Genomic DNA, 19,968 nt, shown 5'->3' with positions numbered 1-19,968 from the left:
CGTTTGTGGGAGCTGCTGTTCCTCATGACAGCCAATACTCTTACCTTTCCATACGTCTCCAGCGTACTACTTGGCTAGTAAAAACACTGGAGGCTGGAGCATGGACATCACAACTTCTGACAGCACGTTGATTCCAGGCTTAGTTGTATTTTGCCCCTAGATCTAGCTCAGCTTAATAGACTCGTTTTGTGGACTATTGGAGAGAGGTGTGTGAGCCTTACCAAATGTGGCTCCTCCTGTCTATTTTCTTTTCTGGCCGCACAGCTTGTGGGATGTTAGTTCCCCGACCAGGGCGTGAACCCGCTCCCTTGGCAGTGAAAGCTCGGAGTCCTAACCACTGGACCTTCAGGGAATTCCCATCTTGTCTATTTTCTAATTCACTTCTTATTTCTTTCTAATTCACTTCTTGTTTCTCATTTTAATTGATCCTATTAACCAAATTTTAATTGATGGAATTTTTTTCTCCTTTTTCTAAAGGTGATGGACAGAATTTGTTTACGAAAGATGTGACAGTGATCGAGGGAGAAGTTGCAACCATCAGCTGCCAGGTCAACAAGAGTGACGACTCTGTTATCCAACTACTGAATCCCAACAGACAGACCATTTATTTCAGGGACTTCCGGCGTAAGTTTCCATCTCTATAGCATTAGATGGCAACTTTTTTTCCTACACGTTGTCTTGATAAAGAGATTGCCAAGGCCTCCTTTTTTTTCTTTTTTTTAATTTAATGTTAGATGCTTAAAGTTTAATCAGTTCTTCAGAGGAAAGAAGAGACATGCAATCATAATCTTCCTACTTAATAGAAACCTTGAATGGTCCTTTTTTAAAAGTAAGGCAGTCTTCCTTTGCAATAGGAATTGATTGTAGTAATTCAAGGTGAATTGCCGTTGAGTCCCAAATACTTAGCTGACACAAACAACTCAAATAGGGTAAAGCAAGGAAAATATAGTATTCTCAAAGGTAATCTGTTTGGTTTGAAGACTGAAGTTTCCTAGGCAATCTGTGCCTATAAAGACAAAACCAAATCTCCTGTCATCATAGCCTGTGGTAGATGGAGGTGCCCATGTGCTGAAATCCTTCCAAATATAAGATCACAAAAGTCAGTAATCGAAACTTAATTGTATATCATAGCAATGGTTCAAATGGGTGTCAGGGTTTGGCAAGAGCAAGAATCAGGTCTTTCGAAAAATTGCGATTTGAGAGCATTGGTGCCTAACCAAAGTAGGTGTCAGGCATGTCGCCTCCTGCCCACTTGTCCCCATTCTCCCCAACACCTCAGAACATTCATGACCTGTGGAGAGTGTTATGAACATAAGGAACATTAAGAGGACTATGGAGGGTAGAAGGAGAGAAGCCAGCTTCTCATTGTTAGAATGAATTTTTGTCATTAGTATATACTGATCTAGCCTTTGCCAAATTAATATAAGGATTTTAAAAGTGAATATTAGACATCAATAAAAAGCCCGCATACATTACTTTTGGGATGACTCTGACTTCCTACTTTATGCCTAATCAGTTTCATCCCCGTGGAGCTGAATGCAGTTAGAAAATGGGGTCAGGTCTTAAGGCCCCTGTAGGCCCCAGGCCATGGACTTTTGGCAGTGCCACCTCAAACCACATGAAACAGAAAGATGCATCAGAGTTAAATTGGATTGTTTTGCTATAAAGTTTTTTTTTTTTTGATGATTTTCATTTTGCTTTTGCAATTACTAATAATGCTTTTTTAAAATTTTCTCTCATAATATTAGAACCTCTATTTCTTTTAAGGCCTCAGATTCTTAGAGACAATTTAAAAGCCTGTAGGTTCTACTCCCTGAAATTTCAGTGCCAAAGGGGGCTCATTGCCTGCCCTTTCCTCCTGTTCTCATTCTGCCTGTCTCCGATAGACGATCCGAAACAATTTATGAATAAGTGCTCAAAACTGACAGCAAGGGATATGCGTGTGTACACAGACACACACACCCATGTGTGTGTTTCCTTTTTGGGCAGGGATATATATATATGTGTCTACAAACAGTTATTGCAGAAGCCCTAACTAGGAACTCAAGAAGCACAAAGAAGTACCCACCAGGTGCAGAAAGACTTAATCCGTGTGTCTGCTCTGTAGCTGCCTTTCTAGTCACCTGCCTTTTGCCTCCCCTCGGGAAGGCAAATAGACTGTCGTCTTTCCCACAACACTAACTCCGTGTTTTGTTTTCCAGCTTTGAAGGACAGCAGGTTCCAGCTGCTGAATTTTTCAAGCAGTGAACTCAAAGTGTCGTTGACAAATGTCTCAATTTCTGACGAAGGAAGATATTTTTGCCAGCTCTACACTGACCCCCCTCAGGAAAGTTACACCACGATCACAGTCCTGGGTAAGCAATGCACCAGGGCTTGTCCTGGGAAACGAGGGGGTGGTACTTACTGCCAGATGGCTTCCAGCAGCTAGGAAAAGGTTAACGGTAAATTTTACTGTTTTAGGAAGACTCAGCGCCCATCTTGCTGAATTTTAAAAATAGCCTATTTTACCAAACACTCTAAGGAATGGCAATCAGCAGGCTCTCTAGATTTCCCCTGCTCTTGGGTTTCAACCCTCAAGCTTCAGAAGCAAAGATCAAGAGAATTTAGAGCCCTCAAATGAATCACTCGCCACATGTAATGTCGTTGCTTCTACCTCCCAGGACTTTTTTTTCCCCCCTTCTGTGCAGTAGAGGGGGAAACAGGCTACCACATCTGCACCCTGTGGCAGAGCTCTGATATGAAAGCCACTTAATGATTTTTCCTTCTGAGTTACATCTCGTTTAATATTGTTGATCTCCTTTTCTTCGGCTTGACTTATTGCCTCATTTATTGCTCCCACTCAAGATTATGCTGTAAAAATCATACCCCATGAACACATACTTTGCCACAAATTGCAACCATTAGATGTAAAAGAATGAAGAGCTTCTAGGGAGAGAAGGCTGATAATAAGCGTGGACCGTGGATCGGCTGCTGAGTACACCCCTACCTCTAGCGGGTTAAGTGTCTTCACGAATGATGGCTAGAGTGCGACTTTCAGCAGAATCCCGGTAGCCAGGTTTCCATGTGTGTGTTTTGATAGAGTCAGCAGATACTCCTGCGGTGAAGGTGGCCTGAACTAGTCACCTTTTAGACAAACATATACTACAGTGCCTAACACCAGCCAATTTGGATTTTTGAAACTGAGTTTTCAAGGACCTACACTATAGCATGAGGCAAGATCTCTGATTTATACCTTCGGAAAGATGATGAATCAAAGCCTATCTGAGGCGGCAGACTGCAGCTTTTCAGTGTAACGATATGAAGATTAAAGGGGAAAGATAAATATGAAGGCTGTTTTTGCTTAGTGTGTGTGAACATATATGTATTCATGGGTGTATGTATTGATCTGCTGCCTCATTACTTTATGTAAACACAGCTGTAATAGGAAACATTTTTTTAATTCATTAAACTAAAAACATATCCCTAATGCTGACATATATGTTATTGATAAGAGGAACACTGATTTTAGACAGTCAGGTTTCATGTCTGGCTATGTTGCTTCTGCTGTGGTCTGTGTTTGGTGATGTGTACGTGTTTATCTCTAATTGTGCCTTTGATCCCTATTAGATCTGCAGAAATAGTAAGTGTGGAAGGTTTGGCTAGGATGAACGTTCTGGAATTTGGCAGATGTACCAAAAGTTTTCTGGAGAGGTCTTTGAAACACTGTTTGCTTGTTGGAGTAAGTCATCAGCTGCATAAACTTCAAATAGGCCATCTTCCCATTGACCCACCATTGTTTATGGTGTGTCCACAAAAGTGACGGCAATTAGATGGAATATACTTAACGGCATTTTGCATTTTCAGAATGTTTCGCTACATATACCTTTAAGTATGGATGTCTTTATTTCAAAGAAAGAGATGATAATAATAGAGGTTAGTCGTCTTGCCCCAGCTTACAAAGCACATGGTGAGAATCAAGAATCTTAGACTTCGAAACAGACCTTACTCTTCTGCCTCAGAACCTCTGGGTCTTCCAGTCTAGGTTGTTTGCAACAAAATCCTGAAGGCTGCTGTTTCAAGATTTTCTCCCTGAAGGTGCACATCTTTTGTTTGCAGGAGTGTATCTGGTCTTTGACAAGCAGTTACTGCCTGTCAGTTTTCAGTGTTTGGTACATTTGTTCTCAGACTCGCTAGACTGGGCCAGTTGGACGGAATACACCCAGCACTAGGCTTTTGAGAAGCATTATGCCTGTAATCCTTTTGGAGGTCTGATTATTCTAGAAATAATAGGTTCCTTGCTTGTATTATATAGAAACATTAACTTAAATATACTTGAAAGTAATGCTGGTAAATGCTCTTTTTGCAGATATTATGCATTCATTTAATATTCCTTCCACTGAATTTATTCTAGGATTCCTTGACGGAGTCAAATTATTGTTATCGGCACTTGAGTCTTTCATATTCCAAAATCTGACAGTTTCCACTGATACTCATATATTCAAAGCTTCCTCCTAAGGTTTAGAGTTTTCAGGTATCATAACGAATGAAGAATGATCTATTAGCATCATCTTCGTTTCTATCTGTGGTTCTCTGAAAAGGACCCCATATGTACTTACACAGCTGTCAAACTTCCTGATCGGATGAAGATGCTCATTTTAGTGCATGCATCTTTATTAGTTGTTTGAAGCATTCAGCAAAAATTTCAGCATAATTATAAGACATAGAGATGGGTATTTGTTAGTTACTATTCTGTTTATTATCTTATCCATGTAAAAACCGAAAACTCCCCTGTGATATTTTGCATGCCTTTGGATGCCTTTTAGGATATTCATTCACTTCTCCCACTTGTGATGAGTTTGTTTCTTTCTCCAGATCCTACTACTGTTCATGAAAGGAGATGAGTGAGAGAGAGAATATGCTGCTTTAACGTTAGTATAGTTACTGATAATAGTAGCTAATATTATTACAGTCCTGTCCTTCTAAGATTAGTGTTCACTCAAGATTCCAGGAGCAGGAGAACCTAATTATTTTAAAGGGTCTTAGAGTGAGATTCCACATACCGACCAGCTTTAAGTCTCCTCTTTTGTTGTAATTAACGTGACTCATCATGATATTGCTGATTTTTTTAATGTTGTAGGCGTAATGTTTATAATTAGCACTCTTATAGATGTGAAGTTAGCTAAGAAGAACGTCAACATTTCTTTGCTATTTTCTAGTATTTCCCTCTACGTGACTTTTATTCAAGTTTCCATCTCTAGGCACCTCCTTAGATATATCTTTGGTTGTTTTCATTAATGGCTGCAGGCAGTTTTCACTAAATATGTCTGTTTAGTGGACCATGTATAAGTGTATTCTCTGGTTAGTAGCAGTTCTAGTTCATTTTTTTCTTATAAATGGATTTTGATACCTTACTAACTGCTTTCGTATTTGAGTAGACATTATGAAGTTAAAGGGAAAAACGGGAGAATGAATAGACCAAAATAAACTTTAAGATTTTCTTGTCCTACCCCCCCTTTTTTCAGAAAGATAGACTTAAATCACTTCATCTATATTTTCTAAAGCTTTCTTGCTTTCAAAAAAAATCTGAGAGAAGTTAACTTTATAACTGATATCAGTGAACCATTATGACTCACATTTTATTTTATATTTGTAAACCAAACAGCTCCTACTACATTTGACTCTTTCTTCTTCTAAACTTCGTAAAGATCAGTAATACTGGTCACAGTCTTGAGAAAACTGTTTATGGACTTGGAAAAAGTCATTCAGCCATTTCTCAGGATGTTCTTCTCAACAATAAACAAGTCCTTTATTTTTCTACACTGGTCATATTTTCCACCACTTTTGAAGTTTTCCACATGTCTACCTTGGCTGTCAAGTTACAGGTGATGTCAGCTCTCCAGGAGGAGCTAGCATTAGTACAGGAATCACTGGGAAGGATTAGGGAAGTGTAGATTATATCTGCTGCAGTAGAGGAGGTATTAACATGGATAAAACCAAGCAACAGGTAATCTAGATAAGGACCTATTTGCTGCCATTCACACTCTCAACCCCCAAACAAAATCTAAGAGACATTGGTAAATTTTCCTCTGGCCTAATTTATACGTACCACTTGCCATTTCCTTACTTTTTTTTTTTTTTTTTTTTTTTTGCGGTATGCGGGCCTCTCACTGTTGTGGCCTCTCCCGTTGTGGAGCACAGGCTCCAGACGCGCAGGCTCACTGGCCATGGCTCACAGGCCCAGCCACTCCGCGGCATGTGGGGTCCTCCCGGACCGGGGCACGAACCCGTGTCCCCCGCATCAACAGGCGGACTCTCAACCACTGTGCCACCAGGGAAGCCCCACCATTTCCTTACTTTGAAATAGCAGACATTATTGATAATGTGACAAGAACACGCCATCATCCTTATGACCTTCTCCATCTGATGGAGAGAATTAAGTACTTCCTCTACTAAGAAGTACCACTGAAGGTGAATTGCTAGTGGAGGTTAGAAGAAACCTGTGAGGAGGAGAGAGAGCTCTCCAGTATCTTCAGACTCAACACGAGAAAGGAGAGGATGAAGGAAAGATACCCAGGAACACACAGAAAACTAATATCTGACAAAGACTATGTTTGAACCTTAATGCCGTCAAGACCTGACAATTGATATTTGCTGGAACCTTTTAACAGCTCCTGGATCTATTCCCATCAGGAGGATTCCCAGGTTACCACAGAATGACCATCAAAGTGTTTCTCCCAGAGTTATCCATGCATACTGAAATCTGCTCTATCCCATCCTGTAGTATTTTCCAAGGAAGAGAGCCTTGTGTATTACACATTACCTTTAGCTATTTGCCCTCTTTTTCTCATCTGAAGAGAACCCTTCTGTGAGTATCCCGTCTCCATTTAAGTTTGCTTAAATTGAGTAGTATCCCATCAATTACATTACTCAATTACATTTTTCTCATTGAAAATCATTGCACATGTCAATATCAGAAATTATTTTCATCACTCCATTTTTATTTCTGCCTGGACCTTGAAAAGAATTAATACTGTTTGACTTTCAGCCCTACATTTGTTGGGAGGACATTCCTAGCTCTTTTACTCCTTAGTTATTCCCTTTTTATCTAAGCCTCTTCTTCTGTTCCCCATAGCTCACCAAGATCTTATTTTCTTTAGGCTTGGACAGTCTTTTCCTCTGACATTTGCTCTAACAAAAGCATTTTTTTCAATATTCCTATTATACGGCACACAGAATTTAGTAGTATTTGTTGGGCGTAAACATCTAGTCTCTCTGTGTACCCCATATCAGCTATCTAGGTACGTGTAATGAAAATCTTTAACCTACCTGATTGTCATCTAGGAAGGATAAACTGCGTTGAGGAAATAGCTAGCCAAATCATCCCATTTACTTTTATACCTGCCTTTCTGTCTCTTAAAATGTTGGCAGATGTGCAACTCCAAATTGGATGTTAGACTATCTCTCTTTATGCTTATTTTTTCTTAAAATGTAAACTAGGGTAGTTCTTTGCCATATTTAACTACTCATTGGGGCCACATCACTTTAGCAACACGTCCAGTTGAGCAACTGTGTTAGTTTCCTGTGATACAGGGAACAAAGAAGAGACGTGATTTTGCTCCAATAGTTACACTCCCCCTACCAACTATCTTGCTGAGAAACATACACAATAAATCATTTTCCTTTTCCTTTTCCATAATTCTCTATAGAAATTTTCAACTGCTTCAATTCAGTGTAAAAGTCTTCCTGTGGGTAGAATTTTCACATTGGACTAGAACAGTTGGAAATCTCAAATACATGGTTTAATCCCATAATTTATTGAAGCAGTATCAGAGATTTATTATTCAACTTGATCATCAGGATGGCATGTTTATACATATTTAATTTCTTGTTTCTCTTCTGAGTTGAGAAACTTATTAATCATAAGTCTTAGAACCATCTTTGCTTATTCATGGTGGTCAGGACATATATTTTTAGATTCAGTCTGCTGAATTCAGTATTCTTATTGATTTTTATTTCAAGAAGCTCAGTCTTGACATAAGGTTGCACTTATATGGTTTCATTGTCAACTCAGTTTCCGAAAAGATAACATGCTTTCTTTATCAGCCACCGTCATTACTCTTTATTTGATATTCAGCATTTTAGCCCCCAAATATTTTATTCTAATCATTTTATTACATATATGTTTAATATGCTTAGACAAGAGTGGTTTTAATTCTGAGGTGGAAATCTAACCTACACTCAATAGTCTTTTCCACCTTTGGTTTCTAAAATTTGCAGCTTTAGATTTCAGAATATAGAAAATCATTACAAATTAACTGGCATTTCCTACGTTACTACATCTTCATAGCTAAAGGATTTTATTACTACGCCATCCATCAGAGGTCAAGATCATCTTCTAGATCTCTATAAATAATTTGAATTGAATGGAAGTGGCTCTGAGGCACAGTTTTTCTGTGTATATTTATGGGGAGTGATTCTTTTACGGGACTCCATGTTTTTGATCTTTGCTGGTTGACTTTGGAATCTTTCATATGAAGATTGAAATCCAAGGGTTGAGTTTAAGGACAAATATTCCTCTCAGAGACTTCCAGGTAAGGAGGATAATGTCAATAGTGTTTACTCCTCTTGCTTTTATGTCTGCTTTCTGGTCAATTTTCTAATGACCGATTGATAGCAAATCTAGTATCTATATTTTTATAACTTGGTCACTGATAACTTAGGAGTGGAAGACTGGTCATTTTATCAGATAACTTTAGGACGAATTCTGAGGTAAGGGATTTTACGTAACTCGCTTTATTTGATAATGACTTTGTCTTTCTTCTGTTTCCTCCAGTGGCAGTTTGTTTTAAATTCCCATCAGGAATGTCTATTGTTATCTCCTTTTTTTGAGAGCAATGGTCCTAGTTTCTAATGAATAGAAGAATATGCCCAGAAATAGATTCTGTGTTTAAAAAGCACACATGTTTAATTTGTAGTCCCACCACGTAATCTGATGATCGATATCCAGAAAGACACTGCGGTGGAAGGTGAGGAGATTGAAGTCAACTGCACTGCCATGGCCAGCAAACCAGCCACGACCATCAGGTGGTTCAAAGGGAACAAGGAGCTCAAAGGTAAGATGCGAATTGCCTGGTACTGAGGAAGCCAGTCAACACTCGATCCCAGCAGGAGTACATCTTTGTGGACGTTAAAGACAAATGCAAAACACACCCCTGAACAAAAATGCTCATTTATATTGGGTTGGCCAAAAAGTCCGTTCTGTTATAAGCAAAAATGAAAGACACATTTTTCATTTTCACCAAGAACTTTATCAAACAATGTATTTCTTAACCGAACGATCTTTTTGGCCAACCTAACATATGGTTTGCAATCAGTAAGTGTGTCTGAGCCCAAAGCATAACGGCATTTTACTGTTCTAATTCATATCCTCATTCTGTCGTTTAAGGGTTCATGGTGATATGCGCTGCTAGATGTTTACTCAGAGGCTCAGAGAGAACCAGACCTGTAAACTAGAACTCGCTAGACCAGTTAGAATCACTGAGGTATCCCCTGAGCTCAGGCTGGCCATGTCTGTACCCTTAGTTCTCCTTGCTTTCACCCTGTGACCCAGGGTGGGTCAGGACCCCAGATTCTTGTGTTACACCTTGAAAAAAAACGTATAGCAGTCTTGGCCATGGTGAATACCAAGTCATTCTAACCTCGATTGGACTATTGGTTGTTTTGACAATGGGCTTTCCTGCAAGGGTGCTTGTGCTAAGCAGCTGAGAATCTATCTTCATAGTGAACTTGCAGGCACCACCCTTCCTGAGAAATCTGTGATTCAGTTGCCCATGTCAGCAGCCTATTCTTCTGCAACGTTTCTGACTTTGTGCTGGCAGCACAGGCAACTTTTTTAACCCTGCTCCTATTGTCTCTCCCTCAGTACCGGGCCATCCAGATTTGATTCCTGGATCCTCGGACATCTGCCCTCTTAGCCGCTGCATCGGCTGAAGGATACAGCCTAGCCCCTATTTTTGACTCTCTTTTTGCCAGTTATCCTAAGTTCCTCATGCATGTCTGCATTCCGATTCCTTTCTTTGCAAAAGGTTGCCTTGCAAGTAGTACCCAGGACAGAGGACTCAGGGCCTGAACTCCTCTGATCATTTGACAGAAATGCTTGCTGTGTGCCTCAATTTCCTCTAAAATGGGGATATTAATATTTACATACCTTGTGTGATTCTTATGAAGATGAAATGAGTGAATATTTGTAAAGCATGGGGCTAGTGTTTGGGCCAAGGTAAGTGCTCTGTATGTGCTTGTTAAATAAATAAATAGTTCCAGGAAGAAAAGAAAGTCCTTTTAGAAAGAGGATATAAAAATCTATATCTAGAAACAGAAAAATCTATATATAATGGCCTAAGTTTCAAAAAGCTTGCTCTGTTTTAATCTCCTATTTCCTAGGTATGGCTTTGGAAGGAAGGAATTTCTCATTTCCCCTCTGCTTTTCTGTCTAAGTGAATTGAGCCATTAAATGTGTACCAATAAGTACAAAACATTAAAAGAAAGTTAATGGTGCGTCATGTCCCAGGGAGTGCTGAGTTCAGGAAAGGGGCCTCCTTGGCCTATTCATCCCATCCGGAAGCCTCCTCCCCCCCTTTTCTGGGTGTTCTTGGACGTGGCTCCCTTCTGGCCTGAAGCCTATATCTTACTTTGCTCTACCCACTGCCACTGCATTTTTTTGTGTTCTTCCAAAAGTCTCAGAGTTTAAACATTTCAATTACAATTTCATTTAATTGTCGTTGCTTTCCCTGTTAATTGCTGATGGGGGTGGGCAAAGGGGGTTGTTTATATCTTTACTCCTGATTGAAATTACTTAAGGGATTTGGATGACGTCCTGGAATTTTTAAACCGCATTACAGCCTAGTAGATGTGTTAAGTTCAGATGGTTGTAGGGGGAAAAAACACTTCTCTTTTCTTCCTCTCTAGGGCCTTGAGCAGTCAAATGTCAAAATGGGTCAACTTTCAGCTGCTTTTTTTGTGGGAAAATTTAAGACAGAAGAAACATATATTTAAATAAAAATAGTAAATAGTATGTAGAGTTGATTATCTTAAATACTATCCTGCAAGGCTGAAAAGTAGGAAATTATCCTTTTATCAGTTATCTACCCCCAGATTACCCTTATCTGGAGTGACTTCCATTATGTTTATTAAAATAGTAACGTTGGGGCAGAGGGAGGGAGGGGAGGATATTTAAGAAAGGAGTGAGACTCACTCAGCTCTGGTTTCTTGGTATGTCCCCCCAGGCAAATCGGAGGTGGAGGAGTGGTCAGACATGTACACCGTGACTAGTCAGCTGATGCTGAAGGTGCACAAGGAGGATGACGGGGTCCCGGTGATCTGTCAGGTGGAGCACCCTGCCGTCACTGGAAACTTGCAGACCCAGCGGTATCTAGAAGTACAGTGTGAGTACCTGTCTTCGTCCTTTCTGGCTGCTGTGCGAACTACTACAGGCTGGTGGCTTATGAACAACAGATATCTACTGCTCACGGTTCTGGAGGCTGGGAAGTCCAAGGTCAGGGTACCAGCATGGTCAAGTTCCAGTGAGGTCCCTCTTCCTGGTTCATGGCTGGCGCCTTCTCACGGTGTCCTTACATGGTGGAAGGGGCTAGAGAGCTCTTTGCAGCCTCTTTTATAAGGGCACTAATCCCAGTCATGAGGGTTTCACGAACCTCCTGACCTAATCACCTTCCAAAGGCCCCACCTCCTAACGCCATCACATTGGGGATCAGCATTTCAACGTATAAGTTTTTGCGGGGGGGGGGGGGGACACAAACACTCAAACCATAGCATTACCCAAGTATTTTATCCTGAGGGTATAGAGTAGCAGTTCTTTAAAAACACTTCAGAAGCCACTTATTGAATACATATGTTTTTATATAGTTTAGGTAGAATTTTCATCTTGTTGTCTTGGTAGAAAAATAATCAAAGGATTATTCTACTGAAACACTGCCATATTATAGAGTGCCAATGAGGATTTTGAAAATACTACATTTAACCCAAATGTAAAACTTGAAAATGATTCCATCTGCTCTAGTGCATGACTTAATTAATTAAATTTAGTGAATATTGACTGTAATCATTTCTATGCCAACTTCAAAATCTAGGGTAATTCCAGCCGCCCCCCGCCCCCAGCTTTATTAACCCCATCATAAGTGCTGAATTTTTTTATAGAAGGGATTTTATTCCCACTGAACATCAGCATCTTGTTTTAGATTGCAAGTTCTCTTCTATTTTAGCTTAAATTATAGCGATGAGTTTAAAAGTGGAACTCTTTGGGATGAGTGCCGCGGTCTTGATGGCTTCATCAGTAAAAGCTGGATCGTGGTGAGTGAGGTTTCTCCTCACTGTGCCCTATGGACTAAAGATGCTCTCCTCATCTTCTCCTCTGGGCTCTCCTACTTGTGGAAAAAATGTCTGTTTTCTGCACAAAATTATCCTTGCACCAAAGTTGTGGCTGAATAGCCAGCTTCTCACTTTTTATCAAAAGACTTCTGTAACTTGGCCTCTGCAAAATTCCAGGTGGCCTTTGGGTGTGCCTAGTGAAAATGTTACTAGAGTTTGTTTGGATGTCAATGATTGGGCATCAGATAAAGGAAAAGCATTACTCTCTATGAATTATTCTATTAATTTTCTAGGGCTGCCATAACAGATTACCACAAATTTAATGGCTTAATAAACAACAGACATTTATTCTCTCACAGTTCTAGGGGACAGAAGTCTGAAATCAAGGTGTCGGCAGGGCCAAATTCCCTCCAAAGGCCCTAGGGAGAGGATCCTTCCTTGCCTTTTCTGGCTTCTGGTGGCTCCAGGTGTTCCTTGGCTTGTGGCCACATCACTCCACTCTCTGTCTCCATCTTGACCTGGCCTTCTTCTCTTCTCTGTGTGTCTCTTATAAGGACACTTGTCATTGGACTTAGGGCCCACCCGGGTAACCCAGAATGGTCTCAATTCAATATCCTTAACTTAATTACATCTGCAAAGAATCCTTTTCCAAATAAGGCCACAGTCACAGGTTCCAGAGGTTAGGAATTAGGTATGTATTTGGTGGTGGCAGGGGTGGGCACCATGAATCCCCCTATGATTTGTATCACCTGCTTAGGTTGCCTGAGCAAAACAGGGGATGGAGAAAGTTATAAAAAGTTGCTTCTACAAAGCCATCCCATTCCACTTCGTGAGCTTGGCTCAATTGAACATTACGTAATGCCAGTTTTTCTTGTTAATTCATTTCATCTACTTCATTATGTAGCTTCATTATGGGCATCGTGCTTATAATTTTCATATCACTAAAACTATTGTGGTGTAATGTCCCTATAATGGGAAAACAGAAAAGATCAGATATTATCTAAGTTGGCAGATAGTAGATTTCTTGTGACTTTGTTAATATGTAATTCATTTAAGCAAACTTAATATCCATTAACTTTCCTTGTAGGGGCCCATTAGCTTTAATAATACATTAGCTCCTTTGTGAGACCTGAGTAGCTGTTCACCCAGTTCCCACCCCTAAACTCTTAGTTTCCCAGAGTATCTTCTAAATAGAATATAGCCCCACCCACCTACAAAATTACACTCATTCCCAAATGCAAAATATTTCAAGCACTACACCTCCTACCCCTTGGAAGACTTGCCAATGATCTTTATAAAGCCTTTTCTTTTGAAGATTCAAGTGAGATTTGTCCTTCTAAGAAAAGGAATAAAGCTGTGTATCTGAATCCATTTGACTTCAGTCTTACAAAGTACTGCTGGCCCTTAACTGCAGGAAAGTGACTTTAATGCCTTCCCCAAACTGAAGACACATCCCTGGGTCATTTTTAACTTTAACATGTCACCTTTTTATGGGAGACTCTGTTCTTTTACCCAGCGTAAGCCACACAAACATTTTATCCTTTGATATTCCATTTCTTGGAATGTATATAGGAAAAATGTCTTTTTGCATAAAAGAAGGTTAAGGATTACAAAGCAATGTGTTAATCTGAATGGAGTTTAGAGTCCCATCTGGCATCTTAATACCATGCTTCATGCTCAAGAAAGTCACCTGACAGGTCACTACCCTCCCTCTCTAGAGCACTACTGAAAAATTTGCGGAGTCAGCCAGGAATTCCTTATGTAGCATCTTCAGACACATTGGGATTCTCTACTTCATCACCTACCAGCTTTACTCTTCTTGAACACCAGCAGCTATGGACAACAAAAAGCCTCGTGCCTCAGGTGCTCAAGGCACTCAGTCTTTGGGCACTAGAACTTTCTCAGACCTTGGCCAGTGGTGTTGGGGGTTCAGCTCCATTCCCCCCATAGGAGGCCCCTCTCTGCAGACAAGCCACACCATGTCTCTCTTTTTTTTTTTTTGAAGTATAGTTGATTTACAGTGTTGTGCCAGTCTCTGCTGTCCAGCAGAGTGACTCAGTTATACACATACATACATTCTTGATGGCCATGTAAAAAGAAGAGATACCTGAATGCCTGAGATTCAGTAGCCAGTGTGCATGGATGGTGAATTATTTTGGATACTCTTTGAGGAGTAACATGAGACCGTTATTTTTTAATTGGCCCAAACTCTGGACTCAGCAGTTCTTAAACTTTTGGGGATCGTTGACCCCTTTAAAATCCTTTGACAGCTATAGAGCTGGAAATGATGACATTCACCACATTTTACTTCCAGTATAAGGGGTGTATTTACAGTTTTCCTAATTTTAGGTATTCAAGGGCCACATTCACAAGTTTTACCAAATCCACGGGTCATCTGTGTTCGTATCATATTTAGAATTTTTAAGTCATTTTATTGCTTTAACCTAACCAAGACCTGTGTAAAAACACCTGTAAAATTATGAGTTTTATTTGCTATGTATATTCTATCTAGTAAACTTTAAGATAAATATACAACTATTATTTTTTAATGTCCTTTCCTTTGCCACCTAAAAAGATTTCTTATACTATCAGTGATAAACATTAGTTTATCACCAGGACATCCTGAGCTGGTCCATGGACCTCAGATTAAGAATTACTCTACTCTGGGGAAATGAGACTACCTTCGAGGCAAATCTAACCTGATAGGATTGGTGTTAAGTATACTCAGTTCAACCTTGGCCCATTTTGCTACATGAAGATTTTTGGAAACCTCTCTCTACCTCATCTAAGATGGATGGATATTAATCAGGATAAGAACAGAGTAAAATGACAGATAATGGATTTGAATGCTGTATAAATTATGTCCTTTTAGAAAATACTATTTTTTAAAAAGGAAATGAAAACCTACATTGTATGCCACTAAATATCTTACTTTAAAAATGACAGGAGCAAGGAGGAGGGATAAAATGAAGAGAAGGGTTGCACACTCCCCTTGACACGGAGAGCCACCATATTGTCTAGAAGACAAGGCTTGAGCTCCAACTTGGAATCCCTTTTGTCGTGTGGGTTTAAGTCCTAATTAATTGAACACAGAATTTTGCAGTGTTTGTTTGTTAAGCCACTTGTATATGGTACCAGGAGAAATTGTGGTGCCCAATTATGTGAAAAATCAGCCAGATGTGTATGCTGTCATGCTTTAAATAATCCTTAAGTTTTTGGTGAGTACAGATATTAATTGTGTAGTATGCATTGAAGTGATTAACGTCCATGTAATTTATCATCTGGAAATTTCTGAACATAAATAAGTGAGTTGTTTTGTTCAGCAAGGTGTTGACCTCTCAGAATTAGTGAATTAAAGTCGCCCCTCCCTTCTTTTTATTAAAAATATGAAAGGCACCACAATCAGCCAAGTGTTCGGTTATTTGATTTTCCGGGGCATTAGCTGCTCTTGTTTGTGGCATTTCCCTGTTGGGTGCTCGTTTGCAAGCTCATTAATAAGGTTTTCTCATAGGACCGTTGCTGGGAAGGAAGAACATACAGTAGGGCTCTTAGTTTTCTAGCTTTCATTCTAAGACTCAGCAAGGATACGGCAGCACGCAGTTAAATGTTTAAAACAGAAAGTAATTGTGCTCGCGAGCTGGAATTCAAAGCTCTCTTTCCTTAGATGTTAGGCAGAGAACAGTTTTGCTTTTTAATGTTCTGAGCTATATGACCCTAAACTCTTTCTGTGCAGTTTTTTCTTTCCAATGTCTGTGTATATAGCGTTGCTCAAATTTACAACAGGGTTGATTATAGCAGAATGTGGTAGAATTGTAGCACGGTTAGTGGAGCTTCAGATCTGAGCGAACGTACTCTTGTCAAATAAAAGCCTGTTTAAAGGAGAACAGTTCACTGTCTGCACGTTAAAAGAAAACTGTCTAAATAGCATCAAGGTGGAAACACATAGCGACATAAGCTGGGAATTCAAAGAAAAGGTGTGACCCTCAGTATGGAATTCAGATTGCTGTGGAAGGGGGGAAGCCTTACTCTGGACCGAGGTGTATCCGAAGCTCTGGAATTACTGCTGTGTGTCTTTTGCTTTCCCCCATCGTAGCCTTGCTCTTTAAAATGTTTTGCAAAAATCCTCATCTAGTGAGGGTTTTGTGTGTGTGTGCATATCTGAAAAAAAAATTTAAGAGATATGTTTTGAAAGGGAGAATGAAACCAAAGACTCAAAAAATGGATGTTTGAACGCCTTCCCTGCTCGGATTATCATCTGCCAGTTAATTGTGTTCGTGGACATCATTTTCCAAATGAGTTTTATTGACTCAGTGTAGCCAGATATTTTGTAAATCCATATTCCTGTTCATTGAGGGTCCACAGAAGGCTAGATTTTTCTTCTTTCATTCCCTCAATTGGGGGAAAATTGGGCATTGAGGGAGATGATCAAAACCTGTTCCTTGTGCCAAAATAAATGTTTCTCTGGTATCGATAGTGTCCTGCAGTGAAGGAGGGAGAAAAAACCTGGAAATGGGAAAATCTTTCCTGTTTGGAGTGGAGGATAAGACACAGTTTACCACGGCAGCTCCCACATCCCATCCTCTCCCCCATCAATTCTATTCCCAGGTTATATTCTTCAAAGCGTAATAGCTGGCGTTTTCATATTTGGCCTGTTTCTCTCTGATCTCCGGTCTCTCTCTCTTTTTTTTTTTTTTTTTTTTGCGGTACTCGGGCCTCTCACTGCTGTGGCCTCTCCCACTGCGGAGCACAGGCTCTGGACGCGCAGGCTCAGCGGCCATGGCTCACGGGCCCAGCCGCTCTGCGGCATGTGGGATCTTCCTGGACCGGGGCACGAACCCGGGTCCCTTGCATCGGCAGGGGGACTCTCAACCACTGCGCCACCAGGGAAGCCCCTCCGGTCTCTTTTTTTTTAACAGAATATGCTCTTCCTCCCACTCTCCCTTTCTTTTATTTTTTTAAAGCAATGAATTGAGTTCCAGGGAAGTTATTTCAGTATTTATTATTCCTCCTGAAAAATAATCAAGGCATGGAGACCCCCCTGATTCAAACTAATGTTTTAACCTATCATTTTTTGTGTTAACACACAGTAGAAGCGGGTCCAACTTCCTGATGCCATTAACTCTATAGAGTGTTAGTGAGGCATTCTGCAGTGCCAAAGGGGGCAGGAGGCTGAGTCACTAGTACTCAAAAAACAAAGAGTAAATATTGGGCCAACTCCATTGTGAACAAGACTTGAATGACATGACTCTTAGGGAAGAAAGACTTTGCCATCATCCCTGCCTTCTGAAGCCACACCCTGTAGAAAGAGGCCTCTTCCCACATCTGTCTTCCCACATCTCACTGTCTGACCTAATGTATTTGGAAAGGATGTGTCTCTGTGGCTGTGGACATTGAATACTATGTAGTGAAACTAGTCTTCTAATGTGCTCTCTTAATGGTTTTTAACTCAAGGTCAGATTTTGATTCTGTGGAAGGTTCAATGGTTGTAAAGCTAACATCTCAAAATCTAAAAAGAATGTTCCAAAGGGGATCGCTGGGGGGAGTGGGGGATGAATCAGGAGTTTGGGATTAACATATACACACTACTATATGTAAAATAGGTAACCAACAAGGACCTACTGTATAGCAGAGGGAACTATACTCAATATCTTGTATTGATGATAACCTATAATGGAAAAGAATCTGAAAAAGAACATACATATATATATATATATATATATATATATATATATATATATATATATATATATATATATATGTAAACCTGAATCCCTTTGCTGTACACTCGAAACCAACACAACATTGTAAATTAACTATACTTCAATTTAAAAAAACATATGTTTTTAAAAATGTTGAACAAACAAATAAAACTTCCTATACTTAAGGTGGTTAACAAAAAATAAATAAAAAGAATGGTTCAACAACATTCTTTATGATTTCATTTGAGATGCCACCTTGGAATATACCCAAAATGCTAAATAAATGTGTAGTGAAGTGGAAGTGCATAACTCAGACACGCGGGTTGGACCTCACATTGTGGGAGCTGGGTTAACCTTCTAAAAGAAAAATAGAATTGTATTTTGCAATGAGGGCTGTTAAAGTGATTAAACAAGGAGGCCATTAGACCAATCTAATAAGGTGACTCTGATACCTTGGTAGCTTATGTAGGCAAACCAAAACCTAAACCAAAGCCAATGCACTCCAAGGCAATGAAACTTAGGCCCAGCCAATCACAAACAGCTAACCAGGCTTCCCAGAAAAGGCAACTGCTCAAGCTCCAGCCAATCAGATCATTCACTTGCTTTACTTCCGTGTCTTTTCTATTAAAACCTTTCCCCCAGCTCCTATTGGAGCATTTTCAGTCTGGGCTGCCCTGTTCAAATGGATGCTCAAATAAACACTTGAAAATTTTAAGTGTGTATCTTATAACAGGGCTTCGAGGGATTCATGGTCTGCTTGTTTTTGTTTTGTTTTTGTTTAACCAGTAGCAGAGCTAGAAGTCCATGCCCCAGTGTTCCCCCACTTTCTCATTCATTCATTCACTTGGTAAATATGTATTGAACGCCTACTATGTGCCAGGCACTGACACTGTTCTAGGCACCAGGGATACAAAAAACAAAACCTTTTCTTGTTACAGAGCTAACGTTCTTGTGCAGAAAATCTTGCTATGAGAATTTTCTCACCCAGTGTTCACTTTCTAATTCTGAAGATTTCTCAAAGATATGGAAGAGTGCTGTGTGGGTGAGTGTGCACCCCACTTCAAAGGCACTGGAAGCTACTCTCCGCCACAACATCACAGAATAAAATTTGATTCTGTTGGGTAAACAGTAATTTCAATATCCACAAAGCTACTTACAAGTTGCAACAAGAGGAAACTGCATTTTACTGTGTAATGTGGCACATGCTCTTCGGTCCCACATCCGTCCCCCCAGGTTTGACTCATCCCACTCATCATAGCTCAGCCCTCCTCAAGAATAGCAGTTTAAGTGCTCCAGTTCATACAACAGATGTAACAGCAGGAGGTCCTTCACCTTGCAAACAAACAAAATAAATGGCAGTGAAAATTATTCGTGAATGTATTACGACAATGGGAAGCAAACCTTTTGCAAGATGTTCTTTTTAAGTCCTCTGAGAGCTCGCTGTGACTGTGTTCTCTCACCAGCCCCAATGACCTCGTGAAACATCGCCCTCCTTCAGAGCAAAGCTGGACTCTCCCAACAGCTTAGGCAGCCATGTTATAGGGGTTGATTCTGCTTTGAGCTCAAGCAGCCCCTAATACTCACCAAATCTCAGGTGCATCTCGGCATTGTCGTGCTCCTCCAAACTGCAGTAATCCCCCATGATTGACAAAGACCCTTCTGTCAGTGCTTCCCCACCTGAATGCACAGGCACTGACCCAAACCAAACCCAGCCATTCTGATTCCATCTGGGCCCACACTGCCCTTGAGTTCTCCCTGGTAGGCCCAAAACAATGAACACTTGGTCAACAGGCATCCAGTCTCACTCTAACAGGTGTTTCAGAATGTTGGATGAAATCTAAGTAAGGGATGCAAAGAGCCTGCAGGAACAGATTTGCACTTGGGTTCCTGGGCCTGCTTGCAGTCAGCA

At 40.3% G+C, this 19,968-nt stretch overlaps 1 protein-coding gene across 3 annotated transcripts in view; it reads left to right on the top strand.

Annotated features, from left to right (window-relative positions):
* CADM1 (cell adhesion molecule 1) overlaps positions 1-19,968 on the top strand; it is a 335,266-nt gene that overhangs the window by 266,991 nt on the left and 48,307 nt on the right. For all 3 annotated transcript variants that reach the window (XM_079929468.1, XM_079929466.1, XM_079929467.1), the window contains exons 2-5: positions 478-624; positions 2,202-2,354; positions 8,955-9,092; positions 11,262-11,420. In XM_079929468.1, coding sequence (XP_079785594.1) covers positions 478-624; positions 2,202-2,354; positions 8,955-9,092; positions 11,262-11,420 — 597 coding nt within the window. The remainder of the gene's footprint in view (positions 1-477; positions 625-2,201; positions 2,355-8,954; positions 9,093-11,261; positions 11,421-19,968) is intronic.

This window comes from Stenella coeruleoalba (assembly GCF_951394435.1).
Source record: "Stenella coeruleoalba genome assembly, chromosome: 8".
Classification (NCBI taxonomy): Eukaryota; Metazoa; Chordata; class Mammalia; order Artiodactyla; family Delphinidae; genus Stenella; species Stenella coeruleoalba.
Note: the sequence above shows the minus strand (reverse complement) of the source record. Positions and strands in the feature narration are given on the sequence as shown.